Source organism: Lissotriton helveticus (genome assembly GCF_964261635.1).
Source record: "Lissotriton helveticus chromosome 1_1 unlocalized genomic scaffold, aLisHel1.1 SUPER_1_unloc_67, whole genome shotgun sequence".
In the NCBI taxonomy this organism is placed as follows: Eukaryota; Metazoa; Chordata; class Amphibia; order Caudata; family Salamandridae; genus Lissotriton; species Lissotriton helveticus.
This window is the reverse complement of record NW_027611711.1, coordinates 631,722-645,510: the sequence shown is the minus strand read 5'-3', so window position 1 is coordinate 645,510 and position 13,789 is coordinate 631,722. Positions and strand designations below refer to the sequence as shown.

Sequence of the window (13,789 nt, the reverse complement as noted above, 5' to 3'; positions counted from 1 at the left end):
TGGTCATCACTATTTGCATAAATCTGCTAATCCTAGAAATATTTTTACTTATAATCAATGGGAACATTGTACAACACCGCCAAAAGGCAGCTCAAAAACATTTTATGAGAAATTCCCATACTTCTCCGGGTTTAACACAACTGATCCAGAAACGTTTTATTTCAAAATGTTAAATAAGACAGGATTGAAAAACATGTTGACAAATACTAAATTGATTTATTCTGAAAAATGTTATGAAAAAATGTCTACATTTGGTTTTGAATTTTGGAAAAACAACATTGAAACAAAAAACATCTGGGGTACAAAAGACTGTCAGGTACAGGGTTTAGAATCACTATTCAGAGCCTGCATGATCCCAGAACAGATAATATTCCTGAATGACACCATTCAACAAACAAACTGTCTCGGCCTAGCCAAGATAAAAGACTTTAACAAACCGTCTATTCCAAAGCCCATACCAGATAGTACTAGCACTACAGATGTGGAGATAGACGTATCCCATATTTTACAACAAAACAGAACAAATCCTTATTGGAAAAAATGGTTGATCTGGCCCACAGACACAAATAACTGTCAAGATAGATTCCTGAACAGAACACAGGGGTTCAAACAGACCAGGCCAGACCCAAGATACTCCCTGAGACAACATCCAGGGATAGTTACAACATACAGTGTAGGAAAGCTATGTCTTGAATGGCTACAGAAATCCACACTGGCAGAAATTAAGCAACACTTGACTTTACTTAAAGAAGGTGCTGACTTGCGAGATTTCATACTGGGACCTCGCAAACAGCGTCAAAAATGTTTCATATACGCCGGTATATACGCTGCTTACAAAGAAGCTTGGAAAGTGACGCAAATTGAAACTGCAGAAAAAATACAAGAAATTTGGAAAAATCACTTATTGTAGTGGACAATGGGTTAACGACTCTGTCCTCCAGAATTTATTCACTGGACAGCATTGTATCCTCTGCTATTGATATAATAGAGCATGACTTGCTAATGTTACAACATGGCCAGTCCCAATTGAGTTCTATTGTACAGTTAGGCTGGACGTTACAAAATCTGCGTTCAGGCTACGTGCCATGGCGTCTAATCAACACAACATTATTATTTTCTATCTTTAACCTTACTGATAAACAAATCAGTTTGGCACAAAAAGGAGCAGACTATACGATTCTGAGCATTGAACAACTTGAGAGATTACCATTGACAATGTCAGAGACCTGTCATTGAATGGATAATACATGGTACAATTACAATTCCGATAACAACTTTTCAGTTTCAGTATTGCCAAGAATATATACCAACAGGCCTGTATGAAAGGTTGGGTAAAGGATACATCAAGTCAACATGGAATTTACCTTATACACATAAATGTTACAGTGAAGGGAAAAAGAGGTATTTCTTAGTGGTAACAATTGTAAAAAATCACTAAGCGGTACACTTCTGTGTCAAGGTATTAACTTGCATGGAGCCTGCGAAGGTTCATCAAATAACCTTTCATGTCACCTGCACGGCACTCCTGCAACACAGATAGAGCCTTTTTTCAGACAACTTTCTAACAGCAGCTACATTATAATAAGTGACTGCAGCTGTTGTGGCATGGTGCCAGGAAAAGCCTATCTCGTGAGCGTTACTTCCATGGTCACTTGTTGTATGCAAGTACTGTATCCGAACAGCAATCCAGACATGGAGGCGGCAATATGCCCTTCTTTGAATATCTCTTCTATTCGAATTGATACTTTAAGCAGAATGAAGTCTATTCTTTTACAAACAACTGTGCCTTTAACCACGTCCAAAGAGACGTATGACCTGCAAGTTGCAAGGACAGCGGCAGAGATACATTCCCTATTATCGACAAATTGCCCCGTGCATTTCGTAGAAAGGTTAAGCCAAATATTAAACATGTCTGATACCAGTGGCATCGCACATGTGTTTAAGACAATTTTTTCGGGACTGTTAGCACCCTTTGAAACAGTTCTTGGCATTTTCCCGAATTTGTGAATTCAGTGTTCGGTGGACTGCCTCTACTTTTGGGTCTCATAGCAGGAATTTTATTTTTGTTCCTTCTGCTCCGATATGGCAAGTCAAGCCACAGAGAAAACTCAAGCAACAATGGAAGAAATGATCCTAGCTATACGATACCGAGAACGGATCACTAATGTCCTCGGCTTTGCCCGGCTAAGAGATCTGAGTACTACCTGGTTTCTTTCATTCAGACCAATCTGGCAAGATTACATCTTACCTGTGCTTCGATGTCTGCTATGCGGAAAAGAATGCGTGTTGGACGTCTGTCTTACACTACCATCAGCAGTACCCATGGATATCGATAATTTGCTTGGTTCAGTAGCGGCTCATGCAACGTGTTGTCCCCATCGGCTACCTATTCTGATGACTGCATTCGTTGAGACTTCACCATTACGATTAGGTGGCGGTGAAGTACGAGATTAAAGCAGCACCACACAGGTACAACCTTCCGTGAACATTGCTGATCCAGACGTTGATGATAGCAATGCTTCGCACATTTGCACTATTTCAGCTTTTTCGAACTTGGTCGAACTTTTACCTACTGTTGTAGACCAATTTTTCGCAAGCCTGTCTGATTTGATGTTCTCTCCTAACAACTAGAATAACTTTTAAAACAAAGAGCACACAGCGTTCCCTGAACTCTGAATTCTACCTTCTGGTTTTGATAAACAACACTACTGAAAATAATTGGAACTATTTTTTCCCCTGAAAGCGAAATTTCCAAAATATTTACCTTTTTTCTGGCACATGGTACTCTGCTTAAAGTAGAACTATTCTTAGAGAACAGAACTTCTATTTTTAGAGACTCTAGAGACAATATTTTGACTTAGCCTCTAGCACATGTACAGTATTGTATAAATATGTGATGAAATGGTCTCGACCTTCTTTTCTGTTTTAAGAGCCATTTCATAAATGTAATTTTCGCAATTCATTCAGCCAATATTTATGTATGCATTATCTGAATGATACCACTGCTTGAAAAACGTACAGTATAAATACTCATTTTCGTGTATATACCATTTCAAATGCAATTTATGTATTTTGGGGTGGGTTGGAAAACACATGTATCGTTATATGTTTAGTATTGCTTAGTATTTAGTAATGATGGACATTATACGTGGAGTGGGTGTTGTGAATGTATCTAGGACCCTATTTAAATATTCCCGATTCATGCCCTTATGTGGTTATAACAAAGCATATCCTTATAAAGGCATAAGAATCACATCCATATTTAGTAATAGCCAATGCAGTCCAAATACGGCAAGGCTTCTCCCATAGACTCCTAGAAAGTACAACGCGTTCTTTAAACAAACCAAGCCTCCAGCAGCCCGGGAATTCCCCCTGCTTTTGTTTTAATTTGAACAAGAACTCCTGGAGTCCAGAAAGAACTGTAAGTTCTTAATGACGTCTTATGTCCAACCTTACGTCAAACTCGGCACTTTTCAGGTATAAATATACCAACGTTTGCCTTAAGCAAACACACGGTGGTTTGGAGCAGAGCGGCTATCTACTTGCCCGACGCCCAGCTGATGTGAGTGACGAAGGAAGCCAACCCTCCCCTTGACGCACTGAGAGAGACGCTATCTTTTCTCCTGCCGATAAATTCCAGCTCCAGTGTTTCCAGTCACCCATGCGGGTTGCTGGGAGATCGAGTCCTGAGAAAGAGATACAAGACCTCCTTCATTCTATAAACCAAGGTACGGAGCTGATTAGATCTTTAGAGAATTCTTGATTCAGATTCTTGGCAAAAACTAACTTAACTTAAACTGCAGCTCACTTACTCCTTCCCACGTACTAGGCTTAGGTTAGGTACACTGGGGTAGGCGTATCTTAGAAGCACCAGTTGAGTACGTTTAGTCAATGATTTTATGTATGTATATATTTTATCAGTTTTAAGTATCATATGGCTCAGAAACCATATAAATGCTTTTACAGTATTATTTCATAATACTCCTTTTACTGTACCCACTTTACTTCATGATAAGTATTGCAATTGTGGCAATTCACTTCTCTTGCTTGAGAAAGAGGACTGCTCAATAAATAACACCTTTTATTGAAAACGCCCTTCTCTCTATTTCTCTGCAATCCTGGTGAAACTAAGTATGCACGATTGACTGAGTGAAATAGCTGTCTATTGTTTTCACACGACTCTGGAGACATACTCCTATTCTGGGGGGAGCAAAGTTGTCATGTTTATGCGGTTGTCAGAAACGAATCCTTTTTGTCTAATCAGGAAAGTTAACTCCTTCCTGTTCATTCGAGAAAGTTTCTAGTGACCTCTGAGCTAGCTGACATTCATAATTAAGTCTAACATGTTCAGTAGAGACCTAGTCGACCTCAGTCCTACGTCTAAACTATCGTTTATGTTATTCCAATGCACAGAGCCTATTGGGAATATAGGAACTACACTACAACGTTATTGTACTGACAATCGGATTATATACTGAATAGTAATGCACTTATTTGGTGGGGGGCAGCTAAGATATGCAGTATATGCAGACCATGGTTGAGTTGTTCTGTACAGGTACAATGATTGTAATTTGCTGCAATTGACCGATCTGAGATTGGGGAGGAAAAGTGAAAATGACTGGCGACGTTTATCATTGATCTGTATGTTTCGCCTGCTCCTGTTACAGTCGATAATAAAGTGTGTTAAAAAGAAAAATATATTGCTGCTGCCCAGGAGGAACTGCCATGAGGGCTTGCCTCCCTGGGCCCTGCATTGCCTCCTTGATTGCTGAGGACTTTTGCTTTTGGAGCTATGGCTCCCTGCTCTCCGTGAGTGCTATATTTTTTAATTCTTTCCTGGAGGAAGAACGTGTTATTTTTAATATAACCTTGTGTGGAGATCCTTTTGTGATGTACGTAGTATGTTGTTGCTGTGTGGGTTGCGCAAATGCTTTACACATGGCCTCCGGGATAAGCCTGACTGCTCTTTCCAAGCTACCAAGGGGGTGAACAGGCGTTATCTTTGACGTGTAACTCCCTTGCCCTGACTAGAGTGGTAGTTTCTTCCTAGATAAGGCTCAAGTCCTAGCCAACCAGAAATCCCATTTCTAACAAGTCTCATCTATGGGCTCGATTGATAGCCACCAGCCGGTTGGCGTCACGTGTAGGGAGCCTTCACTAAATATTCAGTGATGAGAAAATAGTCGTATGTCTTCCGGGAGCAGCGCGCGTCCGTCTGACAGCTTCTTAAATGAGTTAAGGCAAACGTAAGACATTAAGTCAGATACCATGGTAAGGTAGAAAAAGACAAAAAGCACACACTTCATGGCAGCAGGGATATCAAGGTATATCATTGGCTGTGATGAAATCTCTATTATAAATGCTGCAATCTTCCAACAGATGCTTGAACCATCCCTAGGAATGCGGCAAAGATAACTTAACAAACAGCAAAGTAAAGACAGGAGTTAGAACTTCAGTTGATCCAGTGTGAACAGGAAAGTATTGTCAAGAAGAGGGTGAATGGAGTTGCATTTGTTATATACTTCCTGAAGTGTTACCTTTATTACATACATCTTGAAGAGTTTCCTTTGTTATATACTTCCTGAAGAGTTACCGTTTTTATACACTTCGTAAAACTGAAGTGACTGTAGCATATCCTGATCAATCTCTTTTTCCACAATGTCTTCTTGTTTAAATGAAATCTTGACTATGTGCGTCTTCCTAAAGCTATACCTCTAGCGAATGGGTGCTCCGTGAGTGCCCTTTCTTAACTAAGTTATCACCTCCTTTTCTGAATTAAGATGTGGCATGTTCAATAGAACATTTAGTTACATATCTGTGTATGGTGAAATATCTCTTGGTTACTTTAAAAAATGGTAAAGAAGAGATGTCTTTTACAAATAGTTAAATATTGTGTATTTACTTTCTCTTACATTTCTATTTAGTGATAAATCTCTTTACATCCAACAGGATCCAGCCTTGAATGCACAAATGATTATGAATAATGACAATAATCGTGTAAATCTGCAAAGAAAACATCAGGAAAAAATGAGCTCCAATATTCGGGTAAAGAGCTGCACATTCAGAGACTGAGAAACCGGAACATAACCTGATAGATCCTGGAAGAAGCAGTCCAGAGCAATTCAGTGGATTTAAGAGTCTGGGCTGTGCACGCAACAGGACTAAGAAATGACCTCTAGAAAATGAACGCAACAACAATAACTAACCACTGCCTGTATAAACAAGTCTCCAAGCTATGATCATTCAATCGATGTGAAAAGGATACAGCATTGCTCTGTTTCCTGTAATGATGGCAGACCACCGTTCAGTGCGCTAGGTATATTGTAAACTATTTCTGGCTAAACCACATGAACAATAGAAAGGACAATTGAGTGGAGCCAGACAACTGAAGGGTAAAGGAAAAAGAGGGTCTCTGATCTACAAGCTTGTCACAATTTGCATCGACCTGAGGGAAGACTATATTCACTTGTAAATATGCAAAACCATCCCGCAATCTAAAGACATGACCACATACAAAGAAGCTTTACTTGCCACAATTATAATATATGTAGTTGGTGAGTCTCGTATTTCGTTGTGAAATCTGAAATCAAGCATCCAAAATACCACACACATACAGGGAATGTGAGAATAACACCAGTTATTTATCAACCATGTTAGCTCTTCAGGAAACAAAGTCATGGAATGCAGACAAATATAAACCCGACCCAGAGACACTAACCAAGAAAGAAAAATCATACACAAGCAGTAGGAGCTTTAGTTTGTCATCACTACTAAGAGCCATCAGCAAACACACACAGGAGAAGCAACATGCAATTGCAATGAATGTGTGAAGAACTTTAGTCAATTAGCACTCCTAAAAGACCATCAGCGGACACACATGGGGGAAAAACCATACCATTGCACTGAATGTGTAAAGAGTTTCAGTCATTTATCACAACTCCAAGTTCATCAGCGAACACACACAGGGGAAAAACCATACCATTGCAATGAATGTGTGAAGAAATTCAGTCAGTTATCAAATCTACAAACACATTTGCGAACACACACTGGGGAAAAACCATACAATTGCAGTGAATGTTTGAAGAAATTCAGTCTCTTATCAAATCTACAAAAACATTTGCGAACACACACTGGGGAAAAACCATACCAATGCAATGAATGTGGAAGTAGTTTTAGTGATTCCTCATCTCTCAGGATTCATCACCGAACACACACAGGAGAAAAGCCATTCCAATGCAGTGAATGTGTGATGAGATTCAGTCAGTTATCGTGTCTCCAAAAACATCAGCGAACACACACAGGGGACAAACCAAACCATTGCACTGAATGTGTGAAGAGCTTCTGTCGGTTATCATACCTCCAACTACATCAGCGAACACATACTGGGGAAAAACCATACCATTGCACTGAATGTGACAAGAGCTTCAGTGATTTATCACACCTACAAAGACATCAGCGAACACATACTGGGGAAAAACCATACCATTGCACTGAATGTGTGAAGAGCTTCAGTCAGTTATCACACCTACAAAGACATCAGCGAACACACACAGTGGAGAAACCAGTTAATGTGTGAAGAACTTCAGTCTTTTATCACATCTCAAAATACATCAGCGATCGCACACAGGAGAGAAACCATTCCATTGCAGCGAATGTGGAAGTAGTTTTAAAGAATCTTCAAAATTAAGGAATCATCAGCGAATACACACTGGATAAAAGCCATTCAAGTACAGTGAGTGTGTGAAGTGCTTTAGTCAATTATCAGACCTACAAAGACATCAACGAACACACACAGGTGAAAAACCCTACCACTGCACTAAATGTGGAAGTAGTTTTAGTGACCCCTCAACATTAAGAAATCATCAGCAAACACGTTTAGGGGAAAAGTCATTCAAGTGCACTGAATGTGCAAAGAGCTTTAGTCGATTATCAATTCTACGAGGACATCAGCAAAAACATACAGGGGAGAAACCATACCATTGCAGTGAATTTGGAAGTAGTTGTGGAAAGGATTTTCAGCTAACTACAGGGATTAGTGATTAAACCTATAAACACAACACGCTTGAATAAGTTTAACAAGCACAGCCTGGAGAATATTTGTAGCTGGTTTTGGTGTCCGGCCATTATGTACAACAACCGCTTTAATGACAGCTGCTAGAGAACAATGTCCAAAGGCACAAGAAGACAAAGTAGGAAAATGTGACCTGTAACTCTGAGAGTTAATGCTTGCAGTGTAGAACATTTATCTCCAATGTCCTGGCACGGGAAAAAATGATGCTCATTTCGATCATCACATACATATGTAAAAGCACCCACTATAGTGGCACATCCCCTGAGGTGTCCAATATCAAGCTGGACCCATGGGAAATTTGCTGGCTCACCACTGACTATGTAAATGATTCACGGTGAGATTAATTGTATATGAATATATTTTAGATGTTTCTTATTTACAGAGAATCACCCAACCAGCTCCTAATTGGTGAAAGGACAGAATGCGTGCATGATGGCAAAATTATTGATCAGAGAGAGCTGTTGAAAAGTTTAGTTCTGAAGAGGTCTCTGAAAGCTTGAGGGTTAGGTGAAAATTGAATCTTGAGCAGTACTCGAGAGTCCAGAACTATCGACTCCCTGCTTTACATTTCTTGTACCATGGCACTGGAAAATAAATCTGGATTCAGAAATAAAGGAACACAAAAGATAATACTGCCTTCCACCAAGGTCATTTTAACAAAGTGCTGAGTCCGGGAAGTTCTTCCTGCTGCCAACCATCATCGCCACCACCACACAGCCAGTGAGGAACAGCAACGAGACTGCTCTTCAGCACACCCATCCTTATATATAACACACTACAGGGATTTGCTCCAGGGTCAAACTCACTTTACTTTCACGTTAACAGCAACAAGTTCTAACCTGAACAAATTATATTTAGGAAGAAGTGGTTTGTACAGCCATTTGTGGCATAATCCATTTGGAACCCAATACTTTATACATCTGTATTAATGATACATAACCAAACATCCAAACACCACCTATGTATGGACATCCAAGAGCCTTTAAAAACCACACTACAGAGGTGTGTACCAGGATCAAATTTAATTTACTTTAACGTTAACATGAACTAAATTATGATACAGCAAGGACATGTTGCTATGAAATGTACACAATGATGACTAGATTTGGCATATTACTAACAAATGTATGTTTTTTGATATGTAATAAAAAAAATTATTTGCAAGGAGCCTAGTTCATTTGGCAATAGAGGGGTCAAATCTCGATAGCATGACTGCTTTCAGCAGGGAGTCTGTCGCAGGTGGTATCAGAGGGGACTATTCTCCCCAGTGTGCCTTCTCTCAGAGTGGGAGGCGGTTCTTTGCTTGCGATGGTACCACATCTGCGTTAATGAAGAGAGAAGTGCTACCTGTAATACTGAGATCTGGCCTTCACTCCTGTGTTGGGAATATAAGTCAGTCGTTTTTACCCAATAAATACCAGATTTATTTTGGAAAACGAAAAATATGTGTGTTGTTAATAATCCAAAAAAATGCTACAGAATGCTGAGTACTTTTTTTTAAAACATATTTTTATTGGCATTTATAGTTTACAGTGACAAATAGTGAAAGGATACATTCAGTTGGACTGCATGTTTCGTCTCTTATATCATAGTATAGCGCTATCTATAAATGAGTTTTTTCGATAGACATTTTGTGAACATTGGGATCTGGGCTAAGTGGTTGCCATGTAGAAAACGGATATAGAAACTGGGGAATGATTCATGGAATTTCTGGGTACAGACATCAGGTGTGGTAATGTGAGAAGTTGGCCTGATGTGCAGTGCTCACTATTCTAGTGATCACTATATATCAGTCCAAACAACCCTTATTGATGATTGGTTGTAAGTCAACCTTATAGACCAGCTATCCTAGTAGCATGGATACGAGCAGTCTAAGGCTAAGACTCTAGAGGGCGTGTTAAGCCAGCTGTTTTACCATCACATTACCCCTTGAACACCCAGTGAAAGGACACCACACAAGTTGTTATGAAAATAAACAGTGTATTTATTTATAACAAGACTACCCTGGCTCTTTATGAGACAGGGAGCTAAGCACACAACAAAACTCTTACGAAAATACTTTTAAGTTAGCACGTTACACAAATGCCCGAGGGGCACGAAAAACCATATACGCTAAAAGTGGAATGCGAATTACTAGCAGGTAAGTAACAGTTCTAATAGGCTTTGGAATCGCTAGGACTGGACTAGGGAATCGTTAGATTACTACTAGGAGGCCCAGGGGACTCGGGTGCAGAGTGTGCACTCTCACGCGGGATGCGGGACAAAGTCTATGGAAGCTAGAATTCACAAAGTTAGTGTTCACGGGCGAACCCGACCTGGTAGGGAGAAAACGACAGTGGATCCTGACCCTTGGATAGTGAGGCTATGCTGGGACACCGGAGTGCCGAAGTTACCTAGCCCAGGGGCTGCAGCTGCATAGGTCTGAAAAGACGTCGGGGATCTCGTTGCCGGACCAGGAGCCTGGAAGGAAGAAGTTGCTGGCAGGCGACCAGTGAAGAAAAGTTCGATGGATCCAAGCCTGGATCAAGGAAGAAGAAAACCTGAAAGCAGAGGGGACCAAGTTCTTGAATCACTAGCCAGTGATTAAGTGGGCACCAGGATGGCACCGGGCGAAGTCACCGCAGTCAGGTGAGTGGGCGCTGCTGGGCTCTGCAGTCTCTCGGACCAGGAGGCGTTGTCGGCGACCAGGATGGAGGTGCGAGCTGTCCCACGAAGGATGAAGTCGTCGGCGTCGAAGTTACCCAGGAGTGGGCAACAAGCCTTGGCTAATTCAAGCCCACGCGGTGGACTCAAAATGGCGTCTTGAGTGGACCAGGAGGGTCCGGGGGGCTCCTCTTCTGGAAGGGAGCAAGGGCCAGTCTGGAGCAACCAGACCAGCAGCAGAAATGTCGTCGGGCGTCGTCAGGAAGGCCACAAGCCAGCGGGCTAGTAGCCAAACAACGCGGTGAGCAGCAAAAAGCAGAAGGGCCCCACGCAGATCGCGGAGATGCTGGGGGGCTGCTCTTCGGTGCTGGAGCTGCTCAGGGTGGGGGCTTCTCGGACCCCAAAGCACTCACCAGGAATTCACTCGGCGGGCTTGCTGGAAAGAAGTCGTGCAGTCTTGAAGATGGCCGGTCCCTCGAGGTCTCGTCACACCCACGAATCTCAGCGTGACTGATGATGCAGGTAGAGGTCAGAGGTGCCAGGGAAGCCGGTTCTCGTCGAGCTGGGCAGTCGGATTCCGGAGGAAGGACTTGCAGCAGACCGCAGTGTTCTTAGATGGTGCCTGCGGGTGCAGGGTGACTACTCCTTAGTCACAAGGGAGAAATCTTAGGAAGAAGTCTTGAGTTCCTTTCGTGGAAAGTAGTTTCAGGATTCAAAGATGATCTGATTTGGAAGGGGGCCAGTCTCTACCTTTATCCTGTAAAAAGGGGCTGGCACGCGACTAAGTCCTGCCCTATGGGTGGGACTAGGAGGGGGGTGGTTACACCCACTTCCTTGGCGGGCTTTTCCCCAGCACAGGGTCTGGAGTGACCCTGGAACTGGTTCCAGCCAGCCTATGCACAGTGAGCACCGGGGTGCCACGTGCAGTCACCTTCCTCTAAAGCCCTGCCTACCTACAATACACAAAACCCTGTCTGGGACGGTGCTGGCACCGCCCCTGGCAGAAAACCCTTTGTCCTTATCTCCTGCTCTGGGAGGACTCCCAGCAGCAGGAGGGCAGACTTGTGTCTCGGTGGCAGCATCCATTTTGTGGATGCTAAGGCTCTGTCTGACTTTTAACCGGGTTATAGGTTACATGCATGTCGTGTCCCTCTAGAAGGGTGGAATGCTAACCCCGTCGCCAGAATTGGCGAGGGGTTAGTATTCCAATTCGTATGACACCTTACTCGACATGTTTTGATAAAGCGATACCAGAGTTGGCACATAACCGCGAGGATTATAATGCCCTTAAGAGTATATGGTATGCGATATCATGGAAACGGCTAAGGGATGGATACCGAAAGCCGCAGACAGGCTCAGCTCATGCCAGAGCACCATCTCACACGATTCCAAGCACTCTGCCTTCAGGATTGTTAAGGCCTGCCATAGGAGTGACTGATAGGAGATCTGTGTGTCCATTTTAGGGTTAGATATAGGTATACTATATCTAAAGCAAAGGGTGAGTACACCACCTTGCCCCAGCTGTCGTGCAGCCAGTTGTGTCAGTTTTAGTTAGTCAATCCAGGGGTGGCACAATACATGCTTCAGCCCCTGGGAGACTTCTGGGTGCACCTCAGCCGCCCTGGGTACAGGGACTTGGAGAGGGCCCAGGGCCAATTCAGTACCTGAGTACAATTTGGATAGAGAGAACAGCTAGGCTGTGGGTCTGATTAGCAGGCCCACAGCCAGGGAAAGTCGTAAACCAGTGCAGCAAAAAGCAAAAATCTGGGTGATCATAGGATTGCAGACCCTACTCTCCTACATGACCCCCCCCCCAAACTTTGGGACAATAAGCTAACCTTGACCAGGTGAGTCTTCTTGCTCTAAGTGGAAATACCTGGAGAGCCCATCAGCATTGCTGTGATCAGTCCCAGGTCTATGCTCCACTGTAAAATCCATCCCCTGTAGGGAAATGGACCACCTAAGCAGTTTGGGGTTTTCACCCTTCATCTGATTTAGCCACAAGAGGGGCTTATGGTCTGTCTGAATGGTGAAGTGAGTGCCAAACAAGTAGGCCCTCAGCTTCTTTAGGGCCCAGACCACAGCAAAGGCCTCCCTCTCAATAGCTGACCAATTTTTCTCTCTGGGTGTCAACCTTCTACTAATGAAAGCAATAGGCTGATCATTACCATCAAAATTCAGTTGAGACAGAACAGCTCCCACACCCAACTCAGAAGCATCTGTTTGGACAATGAATGGCTTGGAGTAATCTGGACTCTTGAGGATAGGTGCTGTGCACATGGCCTGCTTTAGGTCATTGAATGCTTTCTGACAGCTTGCTGTCCACTGAACTTTCTTTGGCATCTTCTTGCTTGTCAGGTCATTAAGGGGGGTCACTATGGACCCATAATTTCTGACAAACTTCCTATAGTACCCAGTCAGGCCCAAGAAAGCTCGAACCTGAGTCTGGGTGATTGGAGGAGTCCAGTCCTTGATGGCCTGTATCTTACTCTCCAGTGGCTGAACCTGGCCTCCACCTACAAGGTGGCCCAGGTATACAACCTGTGACTGCCCTATCTGGCACTTTGTGGCCTTGATAGTGAGGCCTGCCTTTTGCAGGGCCTCTAACACTTTCCTCAGGTGGACCAGGTGATCCTCCCAGGTGGAGCTAAAGACAGCAATATCGTCAAGATAAGCTGCACAGAAGTCATCCAGCCCAGTGAGGACTTGATTCACCAACCTTTGGAAGGTGGCAGGTGCATTTTTCAGTCCAAAGGGCATTACCACAAATTGATAATGCCCTCCAGGGGTAGAAAATGCTGTCTTGGGTTTGGCTTCCTCAGCTAACCTGATTTGCCAATACCCAGCTGTCAAATCAAATGTGCTTAAGAAGTTGGCAGAAGCCAATCTATCTATAAGCTCATCTGCTCTTGGTATTGGGTGGGCATCAGTCTTAGTGACTGCATTGAGGCCTCTGTAGTCTACGCAAAACCTCATCTCTCTCTTACCACCCTGGGTGTGAGGCTTTGGCACTAGAACTACTGGGCTAGCCCAAGGGCTATCTGAGGGCTCAATGACTCCCAGCTCCAACATTTT

At 43.0% G+C, this 13,789-nt stretch overlaps 1 protein-coding gene across 2 annotated transcripts in view; it reads left to right on the top strand.

Moving 5' to 3' along the window:
* The window catches only part of LOC144806377 (uncharacterized), a 30,487-nt gene extending 21,252 nt beyond the window's left edge, over positions 1–9,235 (top strand). For both annotated transcript variants that reach the window (XM_078672742.1, XM_078672741.1), the window contains exon 2: positions 5,950–9,235. In XM_078672742.1, the coding sequence (XP_078528868.1) occupies positions 6,878–7,576 (699 nt within the window). In that variant the 5' untranslated portion in view covers positions 5,950–6,877 and the 3' untranslated portion in view covers positions 7,577–9,235. The remainder of the gene's footprint in view (positions 1–5,949) is intronic.
* The last annotated feature ends 4,554 nt before the right edge of the window (positions 9,236–13,789 follow it).